General features: G+C 51.9%; 4 protein-coding genes across 4 annotated transcripts; 2 read left to right on the forward strand and 2 right to left on the reverse strand.

Moving 5' to 3' along the window:
* Positions 1 to 82: 82 nt before the first annotated feature.
* On the forward strand, positions 83 to 4,717 carry COCSUDRAFT_46827 (beta-lactamase/transpeptidase-like protein; the record flags this gene model as incomplete). The annotated part of the gene is made up of 9 exons (XM_005648979.1): positions 83 to 544; positions 874 to 1,100; positions 1,347 to 1,532; positions 1,861 to 2,143; positions 2,831 to 3,050; positions 3,393 to 3,567; positions 3,818 to 3,929; positions 4,188 to 4,342; positions 4,613 to 4,717. Exons 1-9 carry the CDS (start codon positions 352 to 354, stop codon positions 4,715 to 4,717), a joined length of 1,656 nt encoding a protein of 551 aa, XP_005649036.1. The 5' UTR covers positions 83 to 351.
* On the reverse strand, positions 4,686 to 5,394 carry COCSUDRAFT_32734 (hypothetical protein). Its single transcript, XM_005648980.1, has one exon. It carries the CDS (start codon positions 5,098 to 5,100, stop codon positions 4,714 to 4,716), a length of 387 nt encoding a protein of 128 aa, XP_005649037.1. The 5' UTR covers positions 5,101 to 5,394; the 3' UTR covers positions 4,686 to 4,713.
* A 665-nt stretch (positions 5,395 to 6,059) lies between these two features.
* COCSUDRAFT_61923 (hypothetical protein) lies at positions 6,060 to 7,118 on the reverse strand (the record flags this gene model as incomplete). Its single annotated transcript, XM_005648981.1, has 4 exons — positions 6,060 to 6,256; positions 6,556 to 6,710; positions 6,866 to 6,937; positions 7,099 to 7,118. The coding sequence occupies 4 exons, from the start codon at positions 7,116 to 7,118 to the stop codon at positions 6,060 to 6,062; spliced, it is 444 nt and encodes a 147-aa protein (XP_005649038.1).
* A 488-nt stretch (positions 7,119 to 7,606) lies between these two features.
* Positions 7,607 to 13,809, forward strand: COCSUDRAFT_46828 (hypothetical protein). Its single transcript, XM_005648982.1, has 11 exons — positions 7,607 to 7,747; positions 8,170 to 8,360; positions 8,873 to 9,061; positions 9,606 to 9,749; positions 10,157 to 10,237; positions 10,514 to 10,558; positions 10,820 to 10,944; positions 11,297 to 11,652; positions 11,897 to 12,270; positions 12,640 to 12,736; positions 13,182 to 13,809. Exons 2-11 carry the CDS (start codon positions 8,247 to 8,249, stop codon positions 13,340 to 13,342), a joined length of 1,686 nt encoding a protein of 561 aa, XP_005649039.1. The 5' UTR covers positions 7,607 to 7,747; positions 8,170 to 8,246; the 3' UTR covers positions 13,343 to 13,809.
* The last annotated feature ends 453 nt before the right edge of the window (positions 13,810 to 14,262 follow it).

Here is a 14,262-nt window from a genome sequence, read left to right on the forward strand (position 1 = left end):
GGTACCGCGCGCGGTACTGGTGTAAAGCCCGTAAATTACAAGACCGGCCGTGGAGGCACAGATTGCAAACGAACAGAAAGGCAGAGCACGGACAAGTTTGGCCACATTTGATAGTGAACGGTGCATCTGTGATATATCAGAAGTGCTGAGTTGCAGCACCGTTGGGTAGATGATGCATGACTGAACAACGTCCTGGGGGCTTTTACGACACGACTTGTTCAAGGTCAACAGAAGTCGAAATCTCCACTTAGATGAAGAAACAAACTTATGGTGATGCTTATGTAGATTTATAAGTGCTTTATCAAGTTTGTGAGCAGGCCACAGGCGTGAGATCGCTTTCTCGACCAAAGGATGTCCTCCTCGAGACAATATAGGGCTACTTTGAGCCCTACAGCGGTGCTAGCCTTTCTAGCAATCATTTGCATATGCACAAATGCGAATGGCCAGCAGATGCAGCCGCTCCTATTGAAACTGGCGAGTTCGGGAAAGTTGGGCAATGCAACCCAGACAGTCGCAGGCTTCATCGGCCACACGCTCTGTGAAGGTGTGATACTAATGTTTCCAACGATACACGTGCTTCTTGATGTCGTCACATCAGGAATCTCGTATAGATGGAAGAGACCTCGCGTCTTTCCTTGCTATTTCATAGCTGGCTTATTCAAGGATGGTCAACAAGGACACAAGAGTCAACCTGCCACGTATTTTTCCAATGTATGTGGACGTATAATTATGTTCACTGGTCGCCCAGTGCAATTTAAGGAATAAGCCCTCCGCTATTCAGGACACATGTGACAGTGCATGTGTGGATGTGCAAAGTCTGACTTTGCCTGCGGCATGCAAATGAATGCATTAAATTGCCCCAATCATTTGCAGGAGAGTTTGTATCGAAACGCTCTTTTGAGAGCGTCTGGAATTCGGACGCCTGCGTGTACAATTGCCTAGCGCACACCATCTTCAACCTGACCTCGCCCAAGAGCGGTCCGGGGACCTTTGAAGTCAATAGCACTGCCAAACTAGTGGACGTGACTGTGGTCAACTCAACTTCCAGCGTTGTTGACATTGGACCCGCCTTTGGCTGCCAGCGCACAGTACAGGACCAGGTGACAGCAAGATAATGACCAGCTTGCTATAGTATATATATCCAGTCCCATGTCCAAAAGTGCATGCCTTGGTACCCTGACAGGCCGTGTTGGACCTGCGGCCTCACGTGAACAGCTTTGACATTTGCCCGCCTATGACCGACATTGGGTTTGTCTGTCAATGAAGTGTTTGCCCCTTCAAGTTCCTGCCAATGCAATTGCGTCAATGAAGTGTTGACCTGATCGGGGATTGGACTGTTTCTGCAGAGAAGCACGCAGCCAGTGTATGTGGATGACGGCTCCCCATGGGCGCCTCCTCTGGAGGGGGCAGATGCAACAGCCAACAGCAGCAACAGGACAGCAGGCGTGGACTATGAGGCCCTGAACAAGACGCTGGCCAAATACTTTGAGGACCCTGCCCTCGTCGACAGCTGCCACACCAAAGCCATTTTGGTCATTTACCAGGCAAGGACCTCCTCCGCTGTTTTGCTTGAGGTGTAAAGTAGCCAATGCCTTGCTGCATTGGTACAATCAGCTGGGTGAGGTTTTCGTGACACCTGGCTTTGCCTGCATATCATGTCCGTGTACTCCCTTGTATACTGCACCGCAACTTCATCTTCATGATTCCGTCTTCCAGCATATCCGGCACCGGATCAGCTTGCAATGCCATCCCGCATGCCCCGCTGCAAGCACTGCTCGGTGACACGATCATGCACCGTTGTGTGCGCAAGTGTCCAGGGCCTCAAAGTGATGTCCTGCCCTGTGCATTGTGAACTCACAGGCCGCAGTGCAAGCAGTGCTCATAGAGGTGATCCTGGACTATGTTGTGCTTCTTACACAGCACCTGGGTGTTTCTGACACCATGCAGGGCAAGCTGATAGCGGAGCAGTACAGTGAGGCCCTGGACATCAGCGCGGCGACACCCTCCATCAGCTGGAGCCTGGCAAAAAGTGTGACGTCAGCGCTTATCGGCATCCGCGCCGGTGACGGCGGCCTGTCAGTGCGCCAGCTGGCGACCACCCCCGTCTGGAACGCCTCCGAGACTGCGGCCCGCAACATCACCCGTGCGCCCACCCTTGCACGCAAATTGCAGGGGTAAAGAACTGTTGTGCAGAGGAGTGATCACGCGAGCTGGAAGAGTGGTGGTGGGAGAGTGAGGAGTGATGAGTGACTGTTGTGTTGTGTGCAACTGAGGTGTTGAGCACCCTGTCCTGTCCCTGACTGCCCTATTCTGTCGCTTGAATCAGGCGGCCTGATGCTGTTTCCCTTCCGTATGCCCTGCATGCCTTGCGCATGCGCGTTCCATGCGTGGTCCGTTGTGGTTTGGTCCTTCCTCTCCACTGCCACTGCAAGGGCAGATGTGCCTTGGCCCTCTTACCTCAGTATGGACCAGGGCATCTCTGATCCTTGTTAAATTGGTGCAGAGACAGGCACTGAACACCTAGCCCTTGCTGCAGCTGCCATGTCACCATAACCAGTCTCCACTCTGTAGATGTCAACAAAGACCGAAGGCATCTCGCAGCCGTGCGGATGAAAGTAGCCAGCACTTCAACAACCCTTAGTCCAGCCCCTTGTGAAAAAAGCAAAGCATGCATCAACTGGGCAGAGCAGACATAATGCTAGGGGGCCTGTGCAACCCCATGCTGGGGACACTCTTCAGATGAATTGCCTGATTGACAACTGCAAATGACATGTAAATCACTTTTTATGGATGTAAGATCACTGAAATCTTGGCGATGTGCCCTGCGCAGTGGACAACCTCCTGCGCATGGTGAGCGGCATAGACTGGAACGAGTCAGCGGGCCTGGACACCGACGGGGGCAGGACAGTGCCCCTGAACGACGTGGCACAGGCGCTCTTTGAGGCGCCCAATGCAGCGGCCTTCGTGGGGGCCTTGCCCCAGAATTGCACTCCTGGCACTGTCTGGAACTACTCCACTGGCAACTTCCAGCTGCTGCAGTACAACCTGCGGTACGCAGCCCTCTCTGAGCTTCACCTCTGTATGCAGTTGTCCCTGACCTGGCATGGTTTCATCGTGGTACCAGGAGGCTCATACTTCTTGCGGCAGGGGTAGTATCTCAGGATAGAGCCCCTTGCCAGTCTGAGTGATCTGGGTTTTAAGGCAATGGGACGCCATATTCCCATCAGTTGGAAGAGTGTGGAAGGCGGATGGGAAACATTGAAATCTTCAGAGAGAACTACCTTGCTTTGCAGGGTGGATTGTAGAATGTGCTTGCATAAAAATACAATCCCAAGTGACAAATGCTTTCATCACAATAGAAAGTGCCAAAATTTTTAGCTGGCTGGTTGCAGGCGGTCCTTCACCAGTGACCTTGCCTACTGGAGCTTTGCAGTCAACCGCCTGTTCAAGAAGATCGGCGCCCGCTCGTTCGTGTTCGAGTCGGACCCTTCGGGCACTCTGCTAGGCGGCAGCCACGCCTTTGCCACTGCCCGTGACTGGGCCCGTTTCGGGCAGCTCTTCCTGCAGGTGCCCCTCCCATTCCTCTTGGTTTCCTCACCTATTCTGAACCATCGGGCACATTTCTTCTGCACTTTTAAAATTGGCGTGTAGGTTGTGACCAGGCATTTCCACGTCTTGGGGTCACAGCAAAATTGTGGGGTAAGTACATGGCAGCAGTGGGTGATGGGAGCTTGTCATGGGCGTAAAGGCAAGCCAAGATAACTTGCATGGTTGGATATGGGATTAGCTCAGGGTGTTGGGGTGTGACTGCAAACAGGATGGGATGTGGAATGGCAAGCGGGTGCTTCCAGAGGGCTGGGTGCAGTACAGCGCGGCACCCACAAAGGCCTTCAGCAAGTATGGAGCCGGCTGGTGGCTCAGATATCCCGGTAAGTCCTCCAAACGACTGCACCTGGTCTGAGCTGGCTAATTGGTAGGTCGTAGATCATCCGAGGACCGTGCAATTTGGGTTTGTCATTTGCAATTGCAAGGAGACATGTCTGGTATTGTTGCGCAACTGCCAGCCAAGACAGGTCATGTGTGCTTTTCCGGGGGCCTCTGATTGAAGAAAGAATTGCAGGGGCTTGTGATAGATCAAAAAAACAAAATGTACACACTGGTATCAACGGATGTTCCTTTATGTGCAGGCGCTCCATCGGACAGCTTCTATGGCAATGGGCTCATGGGGCAGCGAGTCATCGTGGTGCCATCCCAAGACCTGGTCATCGTCCGCTTGGGCCTCAACTACAACGATGACTTTGACCAGGCATGGCCACCCCCGTTGATACCAGACATCCAGAATGTGATTCAGCATTGAGATCTCTATATGTCTGCGTTCCTAATGCTAAATGAGCTGCAATCAACAGAGATTTGGTCACTGAGATGGGTGCTGTACTGCTGCTAACTGAGCTGCACTCAGCAGGACTTTGAACTCTCAGATTGGATCATGCCGCTGCTATGGCATACAAGAAATGTCTCGCGGAGAAGTGAAGGAAAGCAAAAGTGCACAAGACCATTTTGCAGGGCCTGAAAGGAAGTCCTCTGGCTCATGGGTTGCTTTGTCATGCTGCAGGTGTACGGGCAGGACTTCTTTGGCAACATTTCAGCGGCGCTGCCTACCTCCAGTGCTCCCCAGGGCCTGTCTCAGTCGCAGCCTGCATACCAAGTTGTTGGTTAAGTTGGACAAGTCCACCCTCTTTTCAGGATCTGCAGATCATCGTCTAAGACAGGTTCTGGAAGATGAGTTCCTACGAATGATAAAGTTCGCAAAAGTGCTAATTGCCTAGCTGCCCAAGTGGAGCTTCTCTTTGTTCCCTTGCCTGGTACTCTTCCTGAACATTCAGGAATACAATTAGTGTCCCTAGTTGATTGTTTTCTTCTGTTGCCTGAGTTGATAATAGTCTGGGCATGCCATTTTGATGTGTGCTCAAGGCTAGTCTTACTACCTTCTAGAGGAACTTCTTTTTTTCTTGAATACTTCTGCAGTTGTTGAGAATGAGATGCAACAGCATCAGTTATGCTAAAGCATGTTGAACTGCGAAAGTTATGGGATGCTCCCATGCATGAACAGCTTTTGAATGATTTGAAGGACATCGTAGGCAAGAATCAAAATGAAAGGCAGGCGTTTGCTGGCTTAAGCTTGTTGTGCAGCAACCCGCATAGGGCATTGCCTATCAAAAGAATCATACAAGAGATTCTGGCATTGTTGTTTAGTGAGGAAAGGAAATCTGCATGTGCCAAGCATCATGCTTTTCCTCTTTTGTCATGGATTGTTTTCACCATTTGGATGCTGTTAGTATATCTAATCAGCCCTAGGCGGCTGGCCTAGATGATGTGTAAATTTCTCTCCTTCCTCCCTTCCTGTTTGGGCACCTTTCGGTGACCAAGGCAGATGCAATGATTAATTACTTTTGGTCCGACAACAAGTTGGCGGTCTTTTATGTAGGAATAGGCTTATAAGAGGCGATTCGTTCCAGTTCAGTAGAAGTAAGGAGATTGCTGCGTGTATGCAAGTTCTTGGAGAGTGTGCATAATGGTCTCGCATCTTGTGTGCAAGCAATGAAACTTGGATTTGCAACAGCTTTTATTGCGCATGCAAGAGGGCCTGCTGTGGATGATGAAGTTTCTGCAAAGGCAACTGGTGCAACAGCTGCAGTAAATACTGGGCAACACCTGTAAAATGTCACATTCTTCCACTAAGATGTCATTTGGCTTGATCAAACTTGCAGCTTTGGATCAAAAAGACGTTGGTGTCCTAGCATCTTTGGATATTTTTTCAACTTCATACCCCTGGGCTGACATTGTGCAATAGCCTGGTGAGAAGCAATAGCTGACATCTGCGGTGATCTGGGCATTATACATCAATCCATTCGTGACAGAATTTGTAGCCAACACACAGGCCGGCGTAGCAATAAATTTAAACACCGCAATATCAGTGCTGGAACATTGATCCTTTGAATCCTATACAAAGATCCTATAAAAAAGAATTCAGGGTGCCATAAAAACAAGAGACCAAAGATTTATGAATGGGAGTCCCCACTCTCAGCAGGTGGGGGCACAGGGTTGTTTGAATTGGAGCGCAGGAACGCCTCCTCAGCCCTGCTTCTGAGCAGCCGCACATTGGCCTCATGCATGTCTTTGGCCGCCACCTGCCGGCACATGTCCCACTCGAAATCCTCCTCGCAGTATGCCTTCCTGACCTCTAGCACCCGCAGAGCTGCAGCAGAGGCACATATCCCTCAGAAGAATGCATTGGCAACCTCACAAAAAGTGCAAATTAATGTGACGTATGTTCAATCAAGCTCATTCTTTTGGAGGCCCCAAGCTGTCCTTGGAGAAAGGAATCAAGCCGTTCCACCCAGGTCAAAAGCGGCACATCGCAATCAGCCCTGATACTCTGCACATGCATGGCAGGATGCATCAGCCTGCAGGCTCTGTGCAGAGTGCATGCCGGCAAGTTTGTGAAGGCTGCATGGGCAAACAACAACATGTGAATCTGTGGCTTGTGAGCCGCACCAAGCATCTCGTTCTTCTTCAAGAGGAGCTCCAGCCAGGCATCCCCGTCTCGCATCGGGTGCTCCTGCAGAAAATTGCTCAAGTCCTCGTATGCCCCAGTGTTGTAGGAACCCAACCCACCTCTGCCAGATCCCTCCAGCTGCGCCAAGACAATCCTGCACCCCATGCAAGACCAGTGCGTGAGCAAACCAGGGACGATATAATCTTGAGTGGGAGTGAGAGGGTCAAGTCCCTTGTCCAGGGTGGCTGTATTGAAGCATGGCGCGTTGTTACATCAAAATTGTATGAGAATGCCACGCACGGGACGCACTTTGCTGCGCAGAAGGTGAAGAGGGTGCGCAGGAGATCGGATGCCTTTCGTTCTGGGCTCCTTCCCCCAAAGCTGCAGACGGGTACACAGCAGCTGTTAGAAACTTTTTTCTACGGTATAAACACTGTCCAATCGGTGTGTGAACAGCAAAATTGACATGATATTTCTGCTGATGGTGCGTGTCCATGCACCGAATGTCAAGGCTTTGAAGGAAGGGAATGATGGTCGATGACCTGTCAGAAGGCACAAACATGCCTGCGTGAACGTGTATGAGACGTCTGCCAATTCTGATTGATCTGTTCCTTTGACGAGCAGCTGGGCAAGGCCCCCAGCGTCTCTGCCTTATCAACATCTTGTCAAGTGACAGTCTCATCTTCCAATGGATGATCATCGGTCAAGCTACGTTTGCCTCAGTTATCTTACTTCATCAAAATATTATCGCAAGACAATGCAACCTGGATCTGACGGACTTAGCTCGCTGCTTGCAAATAAAAAGGCGATCCAGAAACAAGACAAGGTCAAAATAGCAGCAGTCGACTTCCAAATGACATTTGGCCAATTTTTGCAAGCCTGATCAGCTGCGTAGAGGCTTCAAAACAAGTCCAAGCATTCTTGGCAGTTTTGGGAGACCCCCCAGTTCACCGCAGCTGACGTTCGTCCCAGGACATCGGTCCCCCATAGACGACTGCGCGCAATCTGGCTAAGGTGCAAAGTGAGCAGGTTTGTGGAGACGCTGTCATCAGAAAACACGAATCGTAAGAAATTTGACGATTCTGACTTTTTGAGGCGCAAACACCTGTGCATCGCCGCCCATGAAGGTCATTGCGCGCAAGTCCGACTGAGCAGGGCATTGGCTTGAACGGGTCTGACGCATACTCTCAGGTGCGATATGGATGTGAGCATTTCCATACATGTGCTGGTATGAGATCTTGTTTAGAGATGTAGCTTATGTACCTGGCAGAACAGGTGAATGAACCCTATCGCATGGTGCAGTGCTGGCTGCGTTGGTGCTGCGTTAAATTCGCACTAGAGCGCCCCAATAGTAATATTAGATCTACTGATGCATCTTGAGCGCACTTGAACAATAGTAGTACGAGGGCTGGACTAGAAAAACATCCCCTAGGCAGGCAGCGATCTACCTTATAGGACCTCTTCACGCCAGCACTTTCCCTCACTTCTGAAAGCCCCTCCGAAGCTTTGACGTACATAAAATAACAAGGCAAAACATGCAAAGACACAAAGGCCTTCCACAGCTGGCCACTCCATCCCATCCCACATTCTGAACATTCAGAGTACTGATGCAGGGCACGCATTCAGGACATCATCCCAGTCGAGGCACATCAGGACAAGTCTTAGGCTGAGGACTTCAGCACCCCGCGCCATGCACGGCCTGTGGCTCAGCATCACCCTGCTGGCAGTGATGTCAGCGGATGCCTCAGGCGCAGCCTATGACTCACCCACCACAGGCTTTGCCACCCAGTACGGCGGCAGACAGGTAAATACTGCACACACCCTGCTGCGCATGCCAGCAGCTCACTCCATAGATGAGGGTTGCTCCTGGTCTGTTCCAAATACTAGGGGGTGCAGCGATGCCAAGGTGAGCATGGACACTGCTCTCAAGCTGCATCGTAGCAGCCAGCCAGCCTGGATGCACCACAGAATTCAACTTGAAGGGGGTGGGCCATGGCAGGAAGCTTGTGAGGCTAAGGCAGCCGCTGTGCTGAAGGGGATAGACTGTGCTCCTGTCCCCGGGTCTCCCGCTGTAAAAATCTAGAGCGGTCCGTATGTAGGCGTTACTTTGAAGACTTTCAATTTCTACTCTTCATCTATCTGTGAATTCAGTGATATTTCGAGCTCGCAGCCCCTGTGTTTCAGCGCAAGGATTTGGGCCGGGCGCAGCAAGCGGGGGACAAATTTTGCTGGCGCTACCCTAAATTGGGCAGACTAAATATGCCTGCAAATTCACCGTGGAAGCTGCAGCTGACAGTGTGCATGTGCGCTGTGCAGGACAGGAGCGATCCGAACACGCCCATTTACGGGCTAATTGACGGCGCATGCGGTTACGGGGCCATCCCGCGGACATCTTGGCCGTACTGGCAGGTGGCGGCTCTGGGATTCTCCAACTCTGTGTCAGCATCTGGCAGCCCCCAGAAGTGGGGCTGCGGCGCCTGCATCCAAGTCACCTGCACCGGCTCGGTGCGAACTCCCATTTGTATTTGTATTCTGATTTTCCTAAGCCACAGGAAGAATCCGTGCGACACCTGCGCTTGGTGTTTGTAGTTACTCTCTCAGTGGCCTTGACAGAGGAATTAAATAAAAGGCTTTCGAAGTCCCACCCGACAACAAAGTCTTGACTGCGCATCATCTCCCCAATCCTGTCTGATCACCGTCGCAAGACAATGCATGCGCACTCGGATTGCCAACATGTTTGGACGCATGTTCAGTGTCTTTTATCAGGCCCCTGTTCTATGCTCAATGCCCCCCATGTGCATAAGAAGGATGTGTGTTCTGACCTGTAGAGCCCACCGTCCCTCAAAAGATTTGTTTCAGTCGAGGACCCAAGGGTGGCCCAGCATCTTGAAGCGCTGTCATGACAGAATCTCATACAGAATGTTGGTGGCCGGAGAACACAGGAATGAAAATGACAATTTGTAAAGCAGTGATGTTTGAGCAGAATGGGTAGTCCTTAATTTTGTCATTTTGGCTGATCTCATGCCCATGCTTTGCTGCTTGCATGCAGGGCTGCACTAGCAAAGCCCCTTTTGTGGTGCTCGTGACTGACACCTGCAAGGCATGCGCGGCCAACCAGATCAACATCAATGCTCTCACCTACGAGAAGTACATCTCAGCGACCAACGGCCAGATGGCAATCAGCTGGCAGAAGGTGAGTCAGCAGCTCCTGAGCAAGTCTCCTAAGCCAAATGGGGCCCTTGATTTCTGCAGTGCCCGCAGCATAGAGGAAGCCATTAGACAAAGTACAGGAACGGAGCTGGAGGCAGACTCAGATGCAAGGCGGGTGTCATTTGTGCAGACTGTTATAACTGCTTGGATATCCTGAAAGCTATTACATGCAAGATTAAAGGGTGACATCACCATTCTTAAGAAGCCAAATATGTGTGTCTATTCTGCTTACTACTGTGTACAGCTTGACATGCAAGAGATTGATATGGACTCCAGGGCGCTTTGCGCCTGCGCAGTACCTGTAAAAACATGTGGCTAAAATCTTGGACACAGTCACTTGCAGAATGAAAGGGGTAATGTGGTGAATATGTTTTTTTTTGGTCCATGCAGGTGCCATGTGCTCCCACCGGCAACATTGTTGCCAGAGTGACTGCTGCTTCAGGGTCCTACCTGCGCCTCGTGCTCACTCAGGTCAGACTATAAACACCTCTGCACCTTTTCTTGGCGCTCTTCAATAGAGTCACAGTGCACAGTAAATGCAAAGAACAGGGACGGCATGTTGTCACAGGTCTCACAGGAGATCATGAGGATGTTAAGTGCAAATTTGAGCGAGCACTGATGGCCATGAGCCTGTCACGGCCCCTTGAAACACGAGTTGGCCTGATGATGCATGGGAGGTGTAAGCTGAGAGTGTCTGTTTGTGCTTGCATGGAAGGTGTTGCTGAAAGTGTCTGTGTCTGCTTGCAGGTGGGTGGCAGCGACGGAGTGAAGTCTGTGGAGGTCAGCAAATCGGTGAGAACTATACCGTGAAGTGTCAGGGATTTGTGCATAATCACAGTATCACCATCTCATGTTGCATTCCATGTATACATTTGTATGTATGAACACAATGATTTGCACCCGACAAACATGTGTACAATGTTTGTGCATCCAAGGGGTCCTTGATGCTAGAGCATCCGCAGGTAGTTTCTTTGAGAGCAGATCTAATGCATTACGTACTCTATTGTCATCATTCTCAGGGATAGTAATCCAAGTGGTGTACACCTGGCGCAGGGATCTGGCAGCTGGATTAAGATGGACTCTGCCTGGGGAGCCAATTGGCAAACAAGCTCAGCCCCAGCACCCCCTCTAGATCTTCGCATCACACCCAACGACGGGAGCGCGCCCCTTGTTGCCACGTGCGCCTCTTTTCCACCCTTGGTCATAATATATCTTCAGGTCAAAGTCTCTGCATGCTAGAGCTGGAGAGGGGGACAGAGCTGCAGTGCACTCCTGGTTTTGTCTTGCAAATTTGCAGAGGAGCGCAGCCCGCAAATATGTCTAGGAGCATGCATGCGTGCCAGCATGGCATGTTTCAAGTCACCGGGTTGTTTTCAAAGTGCACACATGAACACCAGATCTGACAAGAGTCAGAGCAGCAGTTTCAACATTGCTGAAAGCATTGTGCTCCCCTGTAAATAATTCAGGGATAATGAACAGATTGTGTGATTCTTCTGCGGCACTGATGTAGAACTTCTTCTCAAAATGCAGGGGGGCCATCACCGCTGCCGCACCGGGGGACTATGACACAGGAGTGCAGCTCGGATTCCCGGCAGCCGCCGCGGCAAACGCAACAGCCGCGGCGCCGGATGCGGCAGGCAACGCCACTGCACCGCTCCTGGGCCCCCCGGTGGGCCCCCAGCAGATCCCGACGGTGGCCGCCGCCAACGCCACCGCAGCGCCCGTAAACGCCACCGCTGCGCCTGTGAACGCCACTGCGGCGCCCGTAAAGGTCCCGGCTGCGGCCGCTGCGCCGGTGGCGGCTGCGAATGGGACCGTCGTCCCTGTTGTCGCCGCAGTGCCGGCAGCCCCGGCTGCTGCCAACTTCACAACGCTGACCTTTCCAGGTCAGCCACCAGCTCAAGGATACCTAGATCTTCTGTCACTGCATTTGACAGCACAGGGTATCCCAGCACAGGGCACTGTGATATTCTTGCTGTGTAGGACCCTCCAGCGTGTTACTGTCATGGCAAAATTGTACCTGGCACATAACGAGTGCCAATTCTGGCTGTTACCCGCAGCTGATCTGCAGACGGCCCTTGCCTCCTGGCAGGAACAGCGCGCACGAATAGAATTTTTTGTGGTGTGCAGCATCAGGTGCAGCGCAAACCCCCCAGGCTGCCAAGCCGGCGTCCGCCGGACAGCCAGTCAGCCAGCCTCCTGCTGTATTGGCAGCTGCCGTGCCAACAGCCGCCGTGGCTGTTGCTGCCGTACCCACCAAAGCGGCTGTTCCTGCAGCATCCACCCCTGCATCGGGTGCTGTGAGCGCGTTCAGCACCCCCGCCGTGGCACCTCGGGTGCAGGCAACGCCCCCGGCGACAGTCCCCGCGCCACAACAGGCGACGCCGGCTGCCGCGCCTGTTCTGGCGACCCCCGTGGCCGCGCCGGCAACGCCCCCGGTGACCGTGCCCGCGCCTGTTCAGGCGACGCCTCCCAGCACACCCGCTGCAGTCCCCTCTTCAGCGGTGCGCGCCCCTGCCCTGTCACATTTGGTCATTTGTGTACCATCTGCTCTGTTTGCTTGCTTAATATCACTCTCCTTTCCAGCCTTCCAAGTCTAGGTGCGTTCCAGCATCACTTATATAGGTCTCTTCCAAAATGCCCTGTCTTTGCACTTTTTCCACTGGTTATATTGCTTGCGTGCATGCTTGATTTTTTTTAGTGCTGCTGATGGGAGATCTGCTGCTGATCCACCCCTGCTAAACATCTTTCACGCAGGCTATCACTCATTTGTACAATTTAATGAATAAAATCTTTAATTTAAACCCTGACAATGGAACATGCGCTTTATATGTTGCATCGTCTTGATGCGGGTGCCATGTGTGGGGGGGCAGGCGGCAGAGGCACCGGCAGCTTCATCCAGCACCCCAGCTTCCCCGCCGCAGGCAGCTGCCATCTCCACCGGCAGCGCACCTGCTCCCGTGGCTCAAGGTGTGTGTCCCTTCGCTTGACTGATTAATTTGCAACCAATCTACTAGCCCTTTTCCATGCACAGAAGCTGTGCATGCGTAAGATGTTGGTGTCTTGAAACTTCATAACTGCTGCGACATGGTTGCGATGCACTGCGCACCTTCTGCTGGCACAGCATGTCATGCTTCCGATTTTGACAGAGGCATCCTGCTGGCTTTGCTCTGAATTACATCTGATCTGGCCTCCACATGCACTCGCAGTATTGGCTGTTTCTCTATAGTGCTGCGCCACACATGAGGACATCAGTTCTTTCCCGGTGAGTGTAGTCAGCATGACTGAACCACCACAGCCGCCGCGTCCTGCAATGTGAACCACCCCATCTTGCTTGCGCATTTTTATGTGCTGCAATCCATAGACCGTATCTGCTGGCTCTGAAAATTTGTTATCTGTGCATGTGTGGCGGCAGCGTCGGGCAATGCGAACCAGCCCTTCTCGCTGAATTTCGACCGGACGGCGGCGAATGTGACGGGAGGGAACGCTGCCGCAGCGCCCAGCATCGACTCAGCGGTGGAGAATATCCTCAACCCCAAAGTGACCTATAATTCTGGGGGCCGGAAACTTTCATGAAAATTTATGCCAGTGACCGATAATTCCGGGGGCCGGAGGCTCTCATGAAAGTGTTAACATTATGTACTTCTCTGGCCTTTGGTCATGAGGTGGCCTATCGGTGGGCTTACCTAACAAGAGCATGAGAGTATCATACAGGCGTGTGATTGCCTTCCAACAGCATGTGGAGCAAAGCGGGATGTGCAGAAATACCTTCAGTCAAGGATAGAATCATTGTGAAATGCCTGTGGCCAGGGTGCATACAGGCCTGAGCATGTTCCTGGAAAAATACTGCTATGACGTGTTACACTCCTGGCGCTTAGCCAGCTTGGGGCCTGCCTTGTATATAGGGCAAGTGAAGTAGCAACTTGGTGCAGGATAAGGCAGAGTTGAGGCAGAATGATGACTCAGTCACCGTTGGACAACTGAAGAATTTTATTCCTGTTGGCATGGCGATAATCAGAAGTTCTGCAATCTTGCCCTCCTGCGAAGCCTCTGCAGCTGCATCTCTTGTAGTCCTAATCGCTACATTAAGGTAACGCACAGTGCAGCTCTGAATGCTCACCTCCCATTGCAGAAAGCCTTATGAGAAAGGTCACGGCAATGGACTTGCATTGCTGATGGTCATGTCGCAGGCAATGCTGGACACCGTGCCATAGTGCCACGGGCAGATCATTGGAATGATTCCAAGTGGTAGGCTTCTACTGTGGTACATACAAAGGCGAAGGCAACAATGCACGGGAGAGGAAGTCAGTACGCTGCGGTTAACTTGGTGTTTGGCAGGGCTAAATAGCACGAGGTAAAATTATGACATTTTGCACAAGCTGTACATGTGAGCATCTGAGTGTTTCAAGCGGATTCATTCAGCAAAGAAGGAATGCAGCCATAAAAGCAGGGGCAGGTTGTGAGTGGGGGATCCGGCAGCACTAGACAGATCAACT

The sequence above is a fragment of the Coccomyxa subellipsoidea genome (genome assembly GCF_000258705.1).
Source record: "Coccomyxa subellipsoidea C-169, whole genome shotgun sequence".
Taxonomy (NCBI): Eukaryota; Viridiplantae; Chlorophyta; class Trebouxiophyceae; family Coccomyxaceae; genus Coccomyxa; species Coccomyxa subellipsoidea.

What these genes read in the sequence shown, in the direction of transcription:
- COCSUDRAFT_32734 (XM_005648980.1), bottom strand. Translation starts at nt 5,100, where the DNA reads ATGGGAGCATCCCATAACTTTCGCAGTTCAACATGCTTTAGCATAACT.
- COCSUDRAFT_46828 (XM_005648982.1), top strand. Translation starts at nt 8,247, where the DNA reads ATGCACGGCCTGTGGCTCAGCATCACCCTGCTGGCAGTGATGTCAGCG. An exon ending in CCCAGTACGGCGGCAGACAG is followed by an intron (nt 8,361 to 8,872) that starts GTAAATACTGCA and finishes TGCGCTGTGCAG; the next exon opens with GACAGGAGCGATCCGAACAC. An exon ending in CTGCAGTCCCCTCTTCAGCG is followed by an intron (nt 12,271 to 12,639) that starts GTGCGCGCCCCT and finishes GTGGGGGGGCAG; the next exon opens with GCGGCAGAGGCACCGGCAGC.